The 19,100-nt window shown below is 35.8% G+C and overlaps 1 protein-coding gene across 1 annotated transcript; it reads right to left on the bottom strand.

The window, feature by feature from the left end:
* Positions 1-1,695: 1,695 nt before the first annotated feature.
* On the bottom strand, positions 1,696-7,617 carry CAC1 (chloroplastic acetylcoenzyme A carboxylase 1). The gene is made up of 7 exons (XM_028198608.2): positions 7,340-7,617; positions 5,047-5,100; positions 4,793-4,956; positions 4,374-4,701; positions 4,164-4,235; positions 2,145-2,210; positions 1,696-2,031 (listed from the first exon to the last, which is right to left on the bottom strand). Exons 1-7 carry the CDS (start codon positions 7,481-7,483, stop codon positions 2,008-2,010), a joined length of 852 nt encoding a protein of 283 aa, XP_028054409.2. The 5' UTR covers positions 7,484-7,617; the 3' UTR covers positions 1,696-2,007.
* Between the last annotated feature and the right edge of the window lie 11,483 nt (positions 7,618-19,100).

Here is a 19,100-nt window from a genome sequence, read left to right as displayed (position 1 = left end):
CCTGTTGGGTTCTTTTTCTGACGATGACCCTTTCGGCGAGCGAATCAGCAATGATTCTATTTAATCCCCAGCTTTGGGTCCACCAATCCTCCTCCTTCCTCTGCCCTATTTTCAGGTGAATTATACACACATATATGTATATGTAACTATGAAGATTGATGAATTTAAGTGCTATTTTAGATGATGATGATGATGATGATGATGATGGTCATTGTGAAAATTGCGCAATTGAGTTCTTTATGCTTTATTGATTAGTTGATTGTTGTATTAGTGGTTGCGTGTTTGATTGCTGAGAAAATATGTGAAATGGGAAGAAACTTAAAATTTGAATATTATTAGGTTGAAGGTCTGTGATGAAGATGATGAAGAAGATGTAGTGGGTTTGAGAGATGAGTAGAGAGCTGCCATTGGAAATCAAAGAAAATGAAATTTCTTTGATTTTGGAGAGAATTTATCTGGGTTGGAGAGAATTTCTCTGAAAAGGTTTCTCTGGAAATTTCTCAGTTTTGAGAGAATTTCTCTGGGTTTGGGAGAATTTCTCTGGAAAGTCCAATTTCTCTGGACTTTGTATCAGTGGTTTCATGTTTGGTTGCTGAGAAAATGTGTTAAATGGGAAGAAACTTAAAATTTGAATATTATTAAGTTGAATGTCTACGATGAAGATGATGAAGTGGGTCTAAGACATAAGCAGAGAGTTGCCATTGGAAATCACAGAAAAATGGAATTTCTCTGATTTTGGAGAAAATTTATCTGGGTTAGAGAGAATATCTCTAGGTTGGGGAGAATTTCTTTGGAAAGTCCAGAGAATTTCTCTGGAGAGAATTTCACTGTAAAGTCTAGAGAAATTTTCTGGATCGAATTTTTTCTGGATCAATTTGAAAGACCTTAGACATTATTAAAATATTAGATGTCCTTTATGTTATAAAATCTTAATACTAGGGATCTTAAAAAAAAAAATCACCCTTAAACAAACAAAATATCTATGATTGTATGCATAAGGTGTATGGTATTTATATGGTTTAAGTTACATACGGTCTAATTCGGTTCTAATCTAAAACTGTGAACTTAAATCCAGAATCGATCTAAAGAGATCGATTCTCCAATTTTTCAAACCAAAATTAAACTAGGGATTCAAAAAATCAGTTCAAACCTATCGAATTGGACTAGACCAGTTCGGATTGTGAATTTTTTGATTTCTTTGCTCAATCCTAATTCTAAAAACTCTCTACCTTATAGAGCAGGGAAGAAAAAAAAATTAAAAAAAATACAATAATTGATTTATATATAAATAAATAAATAAAACCAATCTTAAAAACCCTAGCAATAATAAAATAAACCTTAATCAAATCTAAACATATGAATTGTGCCTAAAAAGCCTAAATTTGATTAAGCCCTGAATAAAAGTGAAATAAATAAAGTAAATAGAAAATAAAATATGTTCTAAAACAAAAAGAAACAAAAAAAATGATCAAAATGATTGATTTCGTTCAAAATTTGATAGGGTCACCGATTATATAGATCTCGTTGATAGTTTTCTAAAAGAGAGCCTTTTCACTTACTTTGAGCTCGGATTGAAAGTCTCCAGGCTCATTGGATTCGAATGGTCTCAGGCCACCATCTGCAAAGAACATGTTTTAACTTGCTCAAAGTAACACCAATCTGTTATGCATTTTCTGGACTTCCAAGAAATTTCAGTTCTTCAAAAGTAAAACTTCCTCTTCATACATTAGCCAACACATCATCAATAAGATATCCTTTCTAACTCAAAGTATAGAAATAATCAAAACAAAATAATCTGAATGGACGTAGTAGAGCTTCAAGTACACACAATGAATTCAGAACCTCACATTCTTTTTCTCATCTCTAGCTATATATATAGCATCCAGGCAAAATATCGTAATTGCAACAAAACACCCTGCACTGCCGCATCTCACAACATTACAAACGAAAACACCTTCCTAATCTCCACTTCTTGTACCATTTACTTGCCGTCCCATCATATCATCTTTAGGGTTCAATAACAAATAGAGGCTGTCAAAAAAAAACCAAATGCAAAGTCAACTTAAGCCACGAATCAACAAAGATCAAATGTGGATTAATGTCAAGTCATCATCTAATAGTTGGATTAGTCAAAGGAAACTCACTGTGTCCACACTGACAGGCTTGCCATCCTCTGCAATGATCTCAACTACTGTACCCGATTGATCAGCCTAAATAAAGGGAAATGATCATATTTTTGGCATAAGTATATTATTATAAATCATACTTTTTAAAAAATAAAAATAAAAAATGAACAGTCTTATAGACAGTACATAATAAGATGAGCAGTCAATTTGCAATCTACGGTAACAATATTAGTTAGAATGTTAGAAATAATAGTATAATGCTTCAAATTTCATGAATTTCTAACACCCCTAAAAAACTGCATAAAGTCGAGTTCTTTCATATTGGGCATGTCCTAATTCTTACTGGAATCAGAGATAGATGTTGAATAAATAAATTTATCCAAACAGAGAATGCGATTAGTTTCTCTATGTATTTGGGAGGGCCATCCCTTGTGCCCTCTCAAAATCCTTGGCAAGTAAGTGCCAACAATTTTGTCATCAAGTTCTATCTTTAGTCCTTGTGTAGGTTTCTCATACTGTGTGGACCTGGCATTTATATGAAATATCCATGACTAATAACTTAACATGGGTTCATTTCCTGATCCATCACATGATGAGGTGGAGGTTGAATTGATCATCAAAAGAACAATTAGGCCAAAAATTAGAATACGCTCTAGGAAAATTAAACTTCCATCAAGAAAAGCAAATGAAGCTTTCAGAATGAGAATGAATTATCAACAATGAGAATTTTGTTGTTTTGATTTTGAAAACACGAAAGAGAGGCAGTCCTTTTCAACTCTGTGTAATGTAATTGTTACATGTACAAAGAAATAATAAAATTGCAGAATCTAGTCCAGAAAAGAGTTTCTTGAGGAGTCCTATTAGAGCTAAAGGAGAATATGAAACAATCTTTTTCAGAATTTATATTTCATGCCCATGGTCTAGTAAAACTATTATGCTATCATGGCAATACAGAAACTGAGACATTCTTCCCAGACCACAAGTCACCGGGAAGTTTGGTTCAATTCAATGATAGGGATGGCTTCAGCAGGATGCATCGATTGTCTCTCTAAAAGATCACTCTAGATTCTATTTAATTTGCTAAATAGGTAAGAATTCTGTGGAAATGGTTACTTTCATAAAGCTATCTCACAAAGCTATTTTTATATTTTACAAGAAATGAAAACATGAACTAGAATAAAAGAATAGCAGAATACAGATTGGAGGAAAACAAAAGAAGAATAAAACACAATAGGGACACAAACAATGATACCACAGCTTAACTTGCAATAAAGACAAACATCTAGATGAATCTCACTAGGGATGCACTCCCCACTCTTAGCAAGAAAATAATTGCAAAGCTACTGCTAACATCAGTATTTACATCAGCCAACACAATATAATTGAGTCCAGAACACTGAGATAGAACAGCAATACATTAAAGACAAGCTGTAAGTCACTTAGAGTCCCACTCTTAACGGGAACAATTGACCCTTGGTGTCACAAGGGTCTTTCCAGGTTCAGTTTGAACAATTTAGAATAAATATGAATGAAATCACTGACTATTTGATCAACAGCAACATGACATGGACTAAGATAATCATGTAAATTGATTGAATACATCTTGAAAATCATACTTTTCAAAATCTTAAAACCCAGGAGAATGACATTGACAGGCCGAGCAGTTTAAACATTCTTTTTGTCTCTGCTTCTAACTCAGTTGGAGTTTAGTTTTTATGGAACAGGACTTGTTACAAATGGGTACTTCTCTTGATAAATATGTCCACCTACTAAAATAAGTCAAAACAATTCCCCTAATATCTTGCTCCTATTCCTTCATTACTCATCTTGGGTACAAGTCTGACAGTAGGTGTAACAAGCAATCTCTCTTAGTAAGATGCACATCATGACTTACCTAACAAAGTTAGTTCACACATTATGAAGAATCCATGTGATATAGTTAATTGAAAGGAAGCAATATACTTAATTGAAGGAAACACATGTATGACACAAAAGACGAGCTGTAGAGCAAAAGAAATAATTAATTACAAGCCTTACTTCTATTTCATTCATCAACTTCATGGCCTCAATGATGCAGAGAACCTGTCCCTTCTGTACTTTGTCTCCAACCTACAGAAAAAGCTACTTGCGTAAGACAACCAAAGTGAAAACAAGTTCAAAAATACAGAAAGACGCTGCAAGGCAGTAAAAATCATACAAGTATGATTATTCAAAATCCACAGAAATCACAAATTAGAGAATAATCACCTTAACAAGCGGTGGTTCACCAGGTGCTGGACTTCGGTAGAATGTCCCTGCCATTGGGCATTTAAGAGGTGGAAGGGATGACTTAGCTGACTTGGCAGCAGGTGGAGAAGGTGATACAGATGGGGCTGAAGGTGTGGGTGCAGAAGGAGCAGCCGTAGATGGGGGCAATTGGAAAGTTGGTGGTGCTGCAGCTGGTGAAGGGGGCGAATGCATAATATCAACAGGAGCAGAAGATGTTGGTTGAGGCATGGCCTCCTTTTTACGGATTAAGAGTTCACAATCAAACTGTTTTAACTGCAATTCCATAATATCCCTGGAATCAACTAGTCTGCAAAACCAGGAAAAATGTTGCTTCTTTGATTGAGAATAAATGGGAAAGATACCAAACAAAGATCCCCCAAAAGGTTGAAATCACATACTTGACAAGACTTGCAACTTGACTAATAAACTCAGATATGGATTCCTCTGAAGCCAAAGCTGCAGGAGAAGGCTCACTTGATGGCTTAGCATCCTTGGGTTCTGCTGCTGGTACTTCTGATTTGGTTGGAGTAGATGCAGTGTTTGAGGATTCATCGACAGCAACCTTGAAAGCAACAGATGGCTCCAATAGCGAGTCCATGATAAATCAAAAATTCGAAAATAGATTTTCTAATGAAAACCATTGAAAGTTTACCTCATTCAACTGCGCTTTTATCACGTTGGAACGGTTCCAACTGGACTTCAAACCCTACAATTTGGATATCAATTGCACAACCACATATCAGTACGAGAGTCCTAGAGAGTAGATACCTCAATTTGAAGTAAAATATAATGCAAATGGCTTCAGAAAGTAGAGTCAAGGATCATATTAAAATAATAACTTTCAAATCGAGGTAGAAAAACGGCGAAATCCACATGGTAAAGACCCTCCTATATTCTGCTGTATTACAAAAGTATCACCTCTTGGAAAGATGATGATACCACAAGAGCAAGAAGGCGTGCTAGCCATAATGCCAAGGTATTCCCTGGCTTTTTCCAAAGTAATTTTGTGTTAATGGACAAAAGTTTTTTGAAGTCATAGGAGAATTTTTGAATTGAAGAGCAGTTTTATCTATTCACAAAAAAAGAAAAAAAAAAAGAAAAAAAAGAAAGGAAAAAAAAAAAAAGTCCTCGCACTAGGGCCACATATTTACAAAAGCTTCAAAGATCACATATAGGTTATGCATTCCAATATTTATTGGTTCAGATCCTCCTACTCCCACCAAAAGAAAGGCATAGCTGTAGATTCAATTGTTCCAAACGTTCTGGGTATGATGATGATGGTGAATTGAAGCTCCAATGGTTAGACAATTCAGCTATGACGCAAAAAAATGATACTCATGTTGGTCCCTCTTAATCAAGGGTGATAAGCGGGTAGATGGGTTAGAAACTTAACAAGGCCAACATTAAACCAGCCATGCACAAACTCAAACCAAGTTGTCATGCTTGAAATCCCAATCTCTAAAAGTTGCATCAAAATGATGCCCATTTCAACTTTGGTGCAAATAAAAGCAAGAAGTGCATAAATTTTACAGACACTAAAGGGCTGGTAAACCCTAAATATAAAAAGTACACAAACCCCCCCCCCCCCCCCCCCCCCCCCCCCCGAGTATTCTCACATACAACAGCTGCTAACACTAATATTAAGGAACAATATCATGAACTCTTCCAAAACAAAGGAAAATGCCTGAAAACAGACACTTCCCAAAATCTATAAAACAACGCCCAAATAGTACACATTAATGTGTGTTTGGGAGGAGAAAGATTAAGTATACACCTAACCTTTGGCATAGTGTACAATAAAAATTTAGCAGCGACGTTTGGCATCACATGTTATTGAAAAAAGGGATTTGGAAGTGTTGATTACTTTACTTGTATAACTGAATTACATGACAATCCAACCTTAGTGGAAAAAGTAATTTTTAACTTCAATTGAACTCAAGCATTTAAAAATTTTGCTTTGTGATATAAATGTAGAGTCATTTCATTGTAATGTGGTCAGCAGTAATAATGACTTGGAAGAAGCTCAACCATGATAGCAACTAAAAGCATCATTCTTTCAAATTTTATATTTTACAATTTTTATTTATTTATTAATATTATGATAATTACTAGTATTTCTTGCATGTACAAACATTCATTTTTATCACTAAAAATATGCAAAAACCATAAAGCCTAGATCAACTACTTTCAACTTAGCCATGACAAATATTGAAATGTTGAACAGTAAAATAGAACTCAATGAGCCCCAACACTTAAAAAAGAATTATTACATTCATCAAGGCTGTGTTTGGTTGAGAGATTTGGGGAGGGTTGATTTGATTGAACAAATTGAATTATTTCATTTTTTGAAATTAAGTAATTCAAATCTTCCAAATTTATACATTAGTAAATTCAAAATTCATGAAGAAGTTGATCTTAATAGATTTTGAATCACATGAATTTAGATTAGACAATTCTATGTTTTTTAAAAAAGAAATAGACAAATTTAAATCTTCACATATGAAAATGAGTCAAGTTCAAAATGGCTCAATTTCTGACTTTGAATTCTAAAAGACAGAAACACAAATCATCTACAGAATAAAACAGCACACCAAGCAAAACAAGAAACTAGCAAGAAATTCCCAAAAAGAAAAAGGAATGGAACTTGAAAACATCCAGTAATTGCCACTAAAGACAACAGAAACCTCCAGTAAGCTTGGATTAGATTCGCCAATACAATTTTGGTTCTAATGCTCGGTTTTCTCAGCAAACAAACGGAGAAGAGAAAATTTTACCAAAAAAAAAAAAACCCGATCTTGCATCAGAAACCAATATACAAACACAAGGGCATATAAGAAAAATGAGAGAGAAGCAGAGATGGATTACGAATCAATCAGAAAGTCTACGTATGAAAATCAAATAGTAAACACAGGTAGAGATTAAAAGAAAAGAAAAGAAAAGAAAACCTTGGTGGAGAATCGGAGTTTGGGTCTGGGCGAGAGACGAAAGAAGAGTTTGGAGTGAGAATGGTAGGATTGGGGATGAGGAAGATTAGTTTTGGAGACAGAGGCAACTGAGGCCGTTGCTGCAATAGACGACGACGACGCCATTGCTCCTCCCAACCCAACACAAACCAAGCGCCAGAGTGTGTTTTAAAGACAGAAAAAGGCTCCCTTCAATTCAAGCTCGATGAAACCAAAGTAAGCTTCCCTTCAGAGAGAGAGAGAGAGAAGATATATGTAACGAGCAAGGATCCTCTAGAGTGATTTTTTCCTAAAGTTTCTTAAAGTGCTACAGTGTATGGTTGAGATTTACTGGCAAGTCACATCAATTTTTCTGATGTGACTTGCCAATAAATCTCAACCATACACTGTAGCACTTTAGGAAACTTTAGGGAAATTTCACTCTAGAGGATCCTTGGTGATATGTAACACAGTTACTCAATACTCGTAAGGAGCCTGATCTTGCCAACTCACTTGGGAGGCCAGCTCTACATGATGATGATGGTCCTTCCCTCACAAGGTCATGTGCTCACTAATTTCCTCATTATTATTATTATTATTATTATTATTATTATTATGAAAAAAGTTAGATATCATGAAAATTTTGTCATGAAAATGATTATAAAAAATTTATGATCCTTGAATTACCTTGATTAGTGTGTGGTGCTTCATTCTAAATGTAATCCAAGGGTCACGAAACTTTCATGATTATTTTCATGAAAGGTTTTTCATGATACCTAGCATTGCTGTATTATTATACATACATTTTGGAAATGTGTAACAAATTGTTTTTATACGGGGTTGATTATACTTTTAATCCTTAAATTTTGAGTCTTATAAAAATATTTTAATTTGATCTCTAATGTTTAAGTTGTGTCAATTTAATTTTCAATAATTTTTTTTGTATATTAGGAATCAAATTAACCCAATTTAAATATTATGAACTAAAAAATGACACAAGGCTCGTACTTTGAAAACTGTCACAATTCAAATTTGTCCTTATAGGTTTAGCGTTGTAATTGGTCAGTAATTCGTGATTATCGAAAGTCTGTTTAACCATAATGACAATAATACAATAAAAATGGATTGGCGGAAGCCAATCAATAATAGAATATATCGTCCAATGAGCTGGGAGGATCTGAATGGAAATAAACGTTCATATACACAAACACTTATGTCTATAAAACACATATATACATGACAAGACACAAATTAGGGAATGAAATCCCATTATCATAGCAAAAGTCATAAAATATTCACTTGACTCCATATAACATTCAAAAAGAGTAGATTTAGATCACTCCAAAAAGCCTTGACAAAAATGGTTCAGAATCTCGCGGCGAGGCACAACAGGTTGGCTTGACAAAACGGAATCAGGTTGACGCCGCTAACTTTGTTCCGGTGCTTGGCCACCTACATAAATATAATAAACTATGAATTAAAGCCCAGCGAATAACAAATATGTAAAGGATTAAGAATGAATGTCCTTTCAGTATTTAAAATAGTCAATTGCATCAATAGATCATATACTCAATCAATGTCTCATATTTCATGTCATATCTGTCATATAGTAATCATAGTAGTCATATGTGATACATCCTATAGCAGAACAGTACAGTAGGTCTTAAAGACCAAACAGTCATATAACGCCCTCAAAAATAAACCCAAAATCATACATTCATGATACAAAAAGAGATATCATATTACCAACATCAGAGTATTCTTACAAGAAATATTACATGTTGACAACAAAAGTAAATGCCCCATAGGCTTACAACTTTCCAAGTCAACACTTGAGTTCAACAAAAGTAGAGTTCTAACTCTTTACACAAAATAAGCCCATGACTTGATATACATGTAATATACAAAAGAGAACAACAAAAAGAGTTATCAGCCTCAAGCCTCACAAGCTACGTCCTTGGAGGTGGCATATCACCTGAACCTGAAAATGATGTCCCATATAGGGTGAGCCAACGCCCAGTAGAGATATGCTAAATATAATATGAGCAATAACTAAAACATTAGCATTTGATAAATGTTTAACTAATATAAACCAACATACAACACAACCCAATTCCATAGCAGATATGTCCATGTTTCATTCCATTTTCCTTTACTTAGCAATTTCGATTTATAAACATGGCTCAGAACCTGGCCAAACAATTTCCATGAGACTACAGCTCATGTTAGAACCTTTCCAATAACAACAATTTAAATGAGATTATAACTCATAATAAAACACTTCCATACTTCACAATTCACATGAGATAGCAACTCATAATAAAACACTTCCATACTTCACAAATGATACATAGATTCGTTGTATCAATGGAGTCCATCCCCTATCTCCTCCCAAATAATATCCGGTTTAGGAGTCTATCCTCTATCTCCTCCTTAAACCGTGGAGTACATCCTCTATCTTTTCCCACACAAAACATTGTATATAAACAATTATCATATACACGGTCAATCAATACACAAATTCGATGTATTATTCCAACCGTCATATTCGATGACATATTCAACCGATTAGTTTTAATTCACCTAATCATCATGCAGTGTCTACAACAATCAAGACTATCCTCCACCGATAGCCCGAAGAAATTATTTCTAAACAGATAATAAATGCATCAACAGATAAATTATCAATATTTTCAAAAGTGAGTGATTAATCAATCCAACTCCACCATTCTTTCTCATAACTTCTCAATTTCACTATTTCTAAGCCAGTTTCATTATTTCACAATGAAAGTAATTAATCACACTAATGACCCAATAAAAATCTAAATATGACATTTTCCCCATTTTTCCCAATATTGACCCAAAGGTTCAAATATCATTAATAAACGTTCAAAACCTCATTTTGAGACCCACATTCACATATATAGTTCAAAAGGAACAAAATCCCTCTTTTCAATATTTCAAATCTCAAACCCTAACTTCCCAAATCAAACCATTTATACAAAATACCCAACATCTATGTTAAAGATCATAAAAATGAATAGTTATCCCTACCTTAAATGGAGAGACCCAAAGGAGAAGATGAAGAATTTCGAAGGTGCTCCAAGTCCCAAGATTTTCGGATCAAAATGAAGAGCAAGCCAAACCCCACACTTTTTGCAAAGGAACTAAGGAAGAGGATCACTCAAACTAGATCAAACCTTAGAGAGAAGTTGAAATCTAGAGAGATGAGCTCTCTAATGGAGGTTTTGAAAAGTTAGAGAGAGAAGAGGCACCGAAAAAGTGATCCAAAAGTCGAAATTCAGACTGATATACAAACAGGTATGCTCGAGCGTGGGATTCCCCGCTCGAGCGTCAGACACAGACACATGCTCAAGCATAAAAAACGCCGCTCGAGTGCCGGATGCACACTTCCAGAAGTTTTGCAGTTGATGGTCCCCGCTCGAGCGTGAAAGTGGACGCTCAAGCGTCCAACGACCTACAGAACAAAATACTGAGAGATGAAAAATCACGCATGAGCGTCAAAACGCTCGCTCGAGCAGAGAAGAAAAAACAAAAGAGTCCGCTCGAGCGTCAAAAGCCCCGCTCGAGCGTGGAGGCCAAAATCTGGGTATCAACTTTTGGTTTTCAAGCACAACCAACTTGTTCCAAACCTGCCCAACACAACCCAAGACTAAAATACAAAGAGTAAAGGATGGAAACGAGAATAAGGCAACAACACATCCACAGAGCCGAGTCTGAAATACAATTAAACAATGAAGGGAAAACCGAGATCGCTATAAATCAGTTGATGGCCTTCAGTACAGTAACAATAGTTCCAAAAATTGAACTAACAGAGATTTCTGTACCAGTAATAGTAAACAGTAGCAGTATGCAATGGATGCCATGAATACAGTTAATAAAATAGAACAATCATTCATTCAATAAACAGTATCATTTCAGAAATAGAACTTAGCAATATCATTTAGAAAATAATTAAAACTTAAACATAGCTTTACAACTTTGTTACTCACAGTGGGCTCTTTGAAATGCATGCTATAAGGCACTAAAGATACGACGTCCGACCTAAACAAACAAATTCAAGCACAACGGTTCAATACACAATTCATTCATTTATTCAGTTGGTTTTCTTCATTTTTTACTTATTTTGATGTTTATTTTCTCAGTTTCTAATCATTGCTCATCCGTTTGGTTAAATTTTTGTTCTTTAATTTATTCGTGTTCATGAGATGTAAAAGCACATGAAAAACACTTTAAAACCATGCAAACAGAGGCCTGGAAGGTGGAAAAGAGGAGCGGAAACAAAATCGAGTTTGCCCAAAGGGCTGCACGTGCGGGGGTCCTGGCTGCACGTGTGGGACCTCCACTACATGTGCGCCTCGCAGGTGAAATTATTTAGTATGCAAGCTCTAATCTACCTTGTTTTCCGCACGTACGGGGCTCCAAGCCACACGTGCGGCACTGGGTGTTTTGAAATCCGAAAATTTGCTATGTTGTAGAACCTCAACTATTGTATATTCTAACTTCAATACCGTGCATTCTAAGCCAAGAACTCATACTTTCATGGAGGATTAACACTTGTACCTTAAAACAAAAACCATGACCAAAGATTAAACCCCAAAATTGGCATGAAGAAAGCAAACTTCCAATTTAATATGTAATTGTAAAGAACATGCAAGTATGAGCTCTAATCTTCAAAATCCTTCACATTTGAAGAACCATACATGAATTTAAGTGTGTGAAAACAATTTCCATGCAAATCATGCCATGCATGTTAAGGTTTTAGAATCAACTCATCCAATCTTTTATTTATATGATCATATATTCTCAACTCTAATTTCACTTCAAATGTTGAAATTTATGATCATGAAATTTGTAACTTTTGAGCCAAAACTCTCAACTCCCATGGAGTTTCTCTTCAAATTGAAAATTATATGTAAGAAATTGAATGTATGATCATAATTGTTTAAGAATTATGCCATGCATGTATTAATTTCCATTTCTAACCACAAATCCTATAATCAAGTTTATATTCTTCTTAAATGATCTTGAATTCCATAAGTATAAATATGATTCTTCAAATTGGTGAGATACAAGAGAAGAACTCTTACCTAGAGTTAAAGAATTGAGTTGAATTCTTACTTCTCCTTCACTTTTCTTCTTCCTCTTGGTGTTCTAGATGAACTCTCACTCTCTCTCTCTTGAATCTCACTCTTTCTCTACGTATATACTAAGAGAGCTCCCAAAAGACCCACTATATTACACTTATCATCATCCTATTCAAGTGTTGAAGAGGATATCTCTAATGTTAGTTAGTTCCCTAATTAGTTTGTCTAAGGTGAATTAGGCTCTAATTCCTATCCAATTTCTTAATTCTAACTTGTTAAAAATTAACGAATCAGACAGGTTTAATTTTCACTCTAACCTATCTGTCTGCAATAACACAATAACATGACAATACAAATCAATACAATACATATAACACATGGCACATAAATCACAATTAACACATAATCTCATGATCAACACTAATCACATAATTAACTTCATTAATTTATTTAATTAAGGAAGCGGCTATCACATCCTCTCCCCCTTAGGATGTTTGGTCCTCCAAACTCAATTACTTTCCTCCGGGAAGAATATAGGATCAAGTGGAAAGAGGTCCAGTATCTTCTCTTCATATCATCCTCTCTTTTCCAAGTTGCATAGATGTCACCATGATTTTGCCAATCCACTTTCACTAACAAAATTTCTTTATTTATCAACTTCTTGATTCGTCGGTTTACAATCTGAATGGGCCGTTCTTCATAAGTATAGTCATCACTCAAAACCACGTGAGTAGGCTCAATAACATGGAAAGGATCCCGGAGATAATCCCGCAACATTGAAACATGAAAGACATTATGCATATGTTCCATTTCGGGAGGAAGTGCTACCTGATATGTCACTAGATTAATCTTTTCAATGATTTCATATGGCCCAACATACCACAGTGCTAACTTGTCCTTGGTTCCAAAGCGAGTCTGCCCTTTTATTAGTGTCACTTTAATAAAAACATGGTTGCCCACTTCACATTCCCTGTCTTGCCTTCGAACATCCGCGTAACTTTTCTGTCGACTTTACGTAGTTTTCAATCTTTGTTGAATTAATTTCACCTTTTCCATTGTTTCATGAACAATCTCAGGCCCAAGTAAAGGTCCATCTCCAACTTCTGCCCAACAAATAGGAGACCGACATTTTCTGCCATATAAAGCCTCGAAAGGCGCCATACCAATGCTCGAATGAAAACTGTTGTTGTAGACGAATTCGGCTAAAGGCAGGTGAGTTTTCCAATTCCCTTGAAAATCAAGCACACACATACACAACATGTCCTCCAGAGCTTGGATTGTTCTTTCTGGCTGGCCATCGGTCTATGGGTGGCATGCACTGCTCAATCTTAATTCAGTATCCAATGCCTTTTACAAACTTTGCCAAAATCTCGATGTGAATTTCGAGTCTCTATTTGAAACAATTGATACATGCACTCCATGCAATCTAACAATTTCATTAATGTAAATTGTAACCAACTTATCCGCATTATAAATTGTTTTAACAGGTAAGAAGTGAGCAGATTTAGTCAAACAGTTAACAATAACCCAAATTGAATCCATACCTCTATTGGAGCGAGGCAGTCCAACAATGAAATCCATAGTGATGTGCTCCTATTTCCACTTCGGTATTGGCAGTGGTTGGAGCAATCCGGCGGGTCGTTGATGCTCGACTCTGACTTGTTGGCAGTATAAACACTTAGACACAAATTCTGCAATTTCCTTTTTCATTCCTGGCCACTAGAAATTGAGCTTCAAATCTTGGTACATTTTTGTATTCCCCAGATGAATAGAAAGTTTTGAATTGTGGGCTTCGTGCAAAACTCGCTTCTTTAACTTGACATCATTTGGTACACACAATCTACCTTAAAATTTCAACACACCATTTTCAAAAACAAAATCCGGCCTCGATTTGGATTCTCGTTCATCAATAATCTTCTTCAAAAATTCAACTTGTTGCTGTTTTTCTTTAATTTCTTCAAGAATCGCCGGTTGAGCAGAAATAGCAACCAATGTCCCGCCTTGCTCTCGCAAAACAACTCAAGGTCATGTAGTAATTCTCTTTACCCGGTAAGTGAGCAAGCCAAATTCCCAATTGATTTCCTACTACGTGCATCGAAAATAGTGTTAGCTTTTCCTAGATGGTACAAGATTTACATGTCGTAATCTTTTATCAATTCTAGCCATCTCCGCTGTCTCATGTTAAACTCTTTCTGGGTAAAGAAATACTTTAAGCTCTCTTGGTCTATGCAAACCTCACATGTTGCCCCATACAAGTAGTGGTACCAAATCTTCAATGCAAATACTATTGTGGCAAGCTCCAAATCATGAGTCGGATAATTCTTTTCATGTGGCCTCAGTTGTTAGGAAGCATATGCTATTATTTTGCCATTTTGCATCAACACAAACCCCAAACCCTTATAAGAAGCATCACTAAAAATAACAAATCCATCCGTACCTGAGGGTAAGGTGAGAATCGGTGCAGTCATAAGTCGAGTCTTCAATTCTTGAAAGGATGATTCTCTATGATCAGTCTAATCAAATGGTACCCTTTTCTGAGTCAACTAAGTCAAAGGCAAAGCAATTTTGGAGAAGTCTTTCACGAATCTTTGGTAATATCCGGCCAAACCTAAGAAACTTTGGACTTCGGTAACATTAGTTAGTCTAGGCCAACTCACAACTGCTTCTATTTTCTGTGGGTCGACAGAAATGCCATCTTTACTAATCACATGTCCCCAAAACATAACACTATCAAGCAAAAATTCACACTTTGTTTGTTTTGCATATAATTTCTTCTCTCTCAAGGTTTGCAAAGCAATTCTTAAATGATGTTCATGTTCCTCTTTACTTTTGGAATAAATCAAAATGTCATCTATAAAAACAACTACAAATTCATCAAGGAATGACTTGAAAATTCTGTTCATAGGATCCATAAATGCAGCAGGCGCATTAGTAACTCTGAAAGACATAACAAGAAATTCATAATGTCCGTATCTTGTTCGGAAGGCAGTATTTCCTACGTCTTCGGCTTTGAATTTCAATTGGTGATATCTCGATCTAAGATCGATCTTGGAAAATATTTGGACACTTTGCAATTTGTCGAATAAGGCATCAATACGAGGCAATGGATACTTGTTCTTCACTGTTACCTTGTTCAATTCACGGTAATCAATGCAGAGCCGTAATGAGCCATCTTTCTTTTTCACAAATAAAACTAGAGTGCCCCACGGTGATGTACTAGGTCTGATAAATTTCTTGTCCAATAACTCTTGCAACTGGATTTTTAACTCTTTCTATTCAGTAGGTGCCATTCGATATGGAGCTTTGGAAATTGGCTGTGTACCCGGTATCACCTCAATAGTGAACCCAATCCCCTTGTCAATTAAATCCCTTGGAAAATCATTTGGGAATTCTCTAACTATAGGAATATTGTCCGCATTAGCTTTAGTATCAACAGACACAGTCAATACATAACACAAATACCCTTTACTCCCCTATCTAATCAATTTGAATGCTTTCATAAATGAAATCAAATATAGGAGAGGCACAACACCAACTCCGTTAAATATAAATTTGGGGAACCCAAGTGGACGAAAAACAACTTGTTTTGTTACACAATCAATGGAGGCATGATATTTTGTTAACAAGTCTATTCCAAAATCACATCCCCAATAACAATTTCACATGCAGGATACACATAAGCACAAGTCATGGACCCCCCAGTAGGTGAAAACACATCTAATAAATAGTTCATGGGTTCCAATGGTCTAGATAATTTTCTCGAAAAAACATGCGAGATAAATGAATACATAGACCGCGAGTCAATCAAAATATAAGCATTTTGAGCACAAATAGGGAGTATACCTGACACTACTGTCTCAGTATTCTGCACATCCCTTGGTACAAGTGCAAACACCTGGCCTTGCCTTAAGGTTTCTTTCCCGGTAGCTTTGGGATTGGGTTTTGGTGTAGCGGTTGATACTGCAACACTTGCTACGGGTCTACTAGTGCCTTACAATGTGAGAGGACATTCTTTGACTATGTGGCCCACCTTGCCACACCTGTAACATGCCCCAGAAATTTTGTAACAAACCTCTTTATGTCTTCTGTCACATTCTAGACAAGGTGGTATAGAATTGTTCCCCTGACTGGAACTATTGGTTGACCCTGCATTTTGTTTTTTACTCTGTGAGTTATTTCGATCCTTTTTTAGATTAAAACTTTGTCTCTTACCCCGCCATTCAGTCACCGGCATCTTAGCCTACTTCAAGGCTACAATGTTTTCCTCGGCTATGATAGCTCGGTCAAGGACATCCACATACTAGAGTAATTTTAGAACATTGATCCGGTCAAGTATCTCCACACTAAGTCCTCCCTCAAATTTTTGAGCCTTTTTATAGTCAGTATCTACCATGTGTGGTGCATAACGTGTAACCTCAGTAAATTTTGCTTCATATTCGGCCATGGACATAGTGCCCTGCTTTAATTCCCCAAACTTGGATACTTTGCGATCATGGACACATTGAGGAAAGTATTTATCATAGAATGCTTCCTTGAATTAAGCCCAAATCATAGTATTATTACATTCACGAACAAGCATCCACCGTCGCCTTGCCTCCTCTTATAAAGTAAAACTAGCCAACAACACTTTCTGTGCCTCTGAACACAGAAACACTTCAAACAGCTTTTCAATTTCTAGGATCCATGCCTCAACTTTCAGTGGTTCCAGTCCTCCTTGGAAGGTCGGTGGCTTCATTTTGTTAAACTTTTGTGTTAAGGCAATAACATCATCTTTGGCATTTGGTTTAGATTGTACTGGTAGCGGAGGAGGAAGTAAGGGCTGTTGATTCTGTTGTTGTCTTAGAGCTTCAATCAAGAGTTCAACCACTCTCTCTAATCTTGCAATTCTTACTTTGGGTGATTCATTTTCATCTACATTTCTTACATTCTCTATTGCACTATATGAAACATGGTAATAATAAACATAGGAAAGATGGTTTGCTTATTCATCCTATAGCTCATTTGGATAGGTGTGTGCAGTATAACTCGTACTCTGATATCACTCTGTCAGAACCCAAACCCGCCCCTATAGGTTTAGCATCGTAACCGGCCAGTAATTTATGATTACCGAAGGCCTGTTTAACCATAATGACAATAATATAATAAAAAGGGGTTGGCGAAAGCCAATCAATAATAGAATATATCGTCCAATGAGCAATGGAAATAAACTTTCATATACACAAACACTTATGTCCATAAAACACATATATACAAGACAAGACACAAACTAGGAAATGAAATCCCATTATCAAAATAGTATTAACAAAAGTCATAAAATATTCACTTGACTCCATATAACATTCAAAATGGGTAGATTTAGATCACCTCAAAAAGCCTTGACAAAAACGGTTTAGAACCTCGCGGTGAGGCACAACAGGTTGGCTTGACAAAACAGAATCAAGTTGACACCGCTAACTTTGCTCCGGTGCCTGGTCACCTACATAAATATAATAAACTGTGAGCTAAAGCCCAGTGAATAACAAATGTGTAAAGGGGTTAAGAATGAATGTCCTTTCAGTATTTAAAACAGTCAATTGCATCAGTAGATCATTTACTCAATCAATGTCTCATATTTCATGTCATATCTGTCATATAGTAATCATAGCAGTCATACGTGGTACATCCCATAGCAGAACAGTACAGTAGGTCTTAAAGACCGAATAGTCAGTTGATGGCCATCAGTACAGTCACAGTAGTTCCAAAAATTGGAACTGACAGAGATCTCTATACCAATAACAGTAAATAGTAGCAGTAAACAGTAACAATATGCGATGCCACGAATACAGTTTATAAAATAGGACAATCATTCATTCAATAAAAAGTATCATTTCAGAAATAGAACTTAGCAATATCATTCAGAAAATAAATAACACTTGAACATAGCTTTATAACATTGTTACCACAGTGGGCTCCTTAAAATGCGTGCTATAAGGCACTAAAGATGCAGCGTCCGACCTAAACAAACAAATTCAAGCACAATGATTCAATACATAATTCATTCATGTATTTAGTCGGTGTTCTTCATTTTTTACTTATTTCGATGTTCATTTTCTCGGTTTCTAACCGTTGCTCATCTGTTTGGTTAAATTTTTGTTCTTTAATTCATTCGTGTTCATGAGATGCAAAAGCACATGAAAAAAACTTTAAAACCATGCAAACAGAGGCCGCAAAGGTGGAAAAGATGAGCAGAAACAAAATCGGGTCTGCCTAAAGGGCCGCACGTACGCCCCATAGGTGCGATTATTTCAGTATGCAAGCTCGAATCTGCCTTGTTTTCCGTACGTGCGGCGCTGGGTATTTTGAAATCCAAAAATCTGCCATGTTGTGGAACCTTAACTGGTGCATATTCTAACTTCAATACCATGCATTCTAAGCCAAGAACTCATACTTTCATAAAGGATTAACACTTGTATCTTAAAACAAAAACCATGACCAAAGATTAAACCCCAAAATTGGCATGAAAAAAGTAAACTTCCAATTTAATATGTAATTGTAAAGAACATGCAAGTATGAGCTCTAATCTTCAAAATCCTTCACATTTGAAGAACCATACATGAATTTAAGTGTGTGAAAACAATTTCCATGCAAATCATGCCATGCATGTTAAGGTTTTAGAA

This window comes from Camellia sinensis, chromosome 8, assembly GCF_055761805.1.
Source record: "Camellia sinensis isolate YWXY chromosome 8, ASM5576180v1, whole genome shotgun sequence".
Lineage (NCBI taxonomy): Eukaryota > Viridiplantae > Streptophyta > Magnoliopsida > Ericales > Theaceae > Camellia > Camellia sinensis.
This window is presented reverse-complemented; position numbering and strand designations above follow the sequence as displayed.

Bases quoted from the DNA above. Each gene is read 5' to 3' on its own strand.
- CAC1 (XM_028198608.2), bottom strand. From the start codon at position 7,483: ATGGCGTCGTCGTCGTCTATTGCAGCAACGGCCTCAGTTGCCTCTGTC. The intron at 4,702-4,792 runs GTATGTGATTTC...CTGGTTTTGCAG, and splicing joins CAAGTTGCAAGTCTTGTCAA to ACTAGTTGATTCCAGGGATA. The intron at 4,236-4,373 runs GTGATTATTCTC...CTTTTTCTGTAG, and splicing joins GTGAACCACCGCTTGTTAAG to GTTGGAGACAAAGTACAGAA.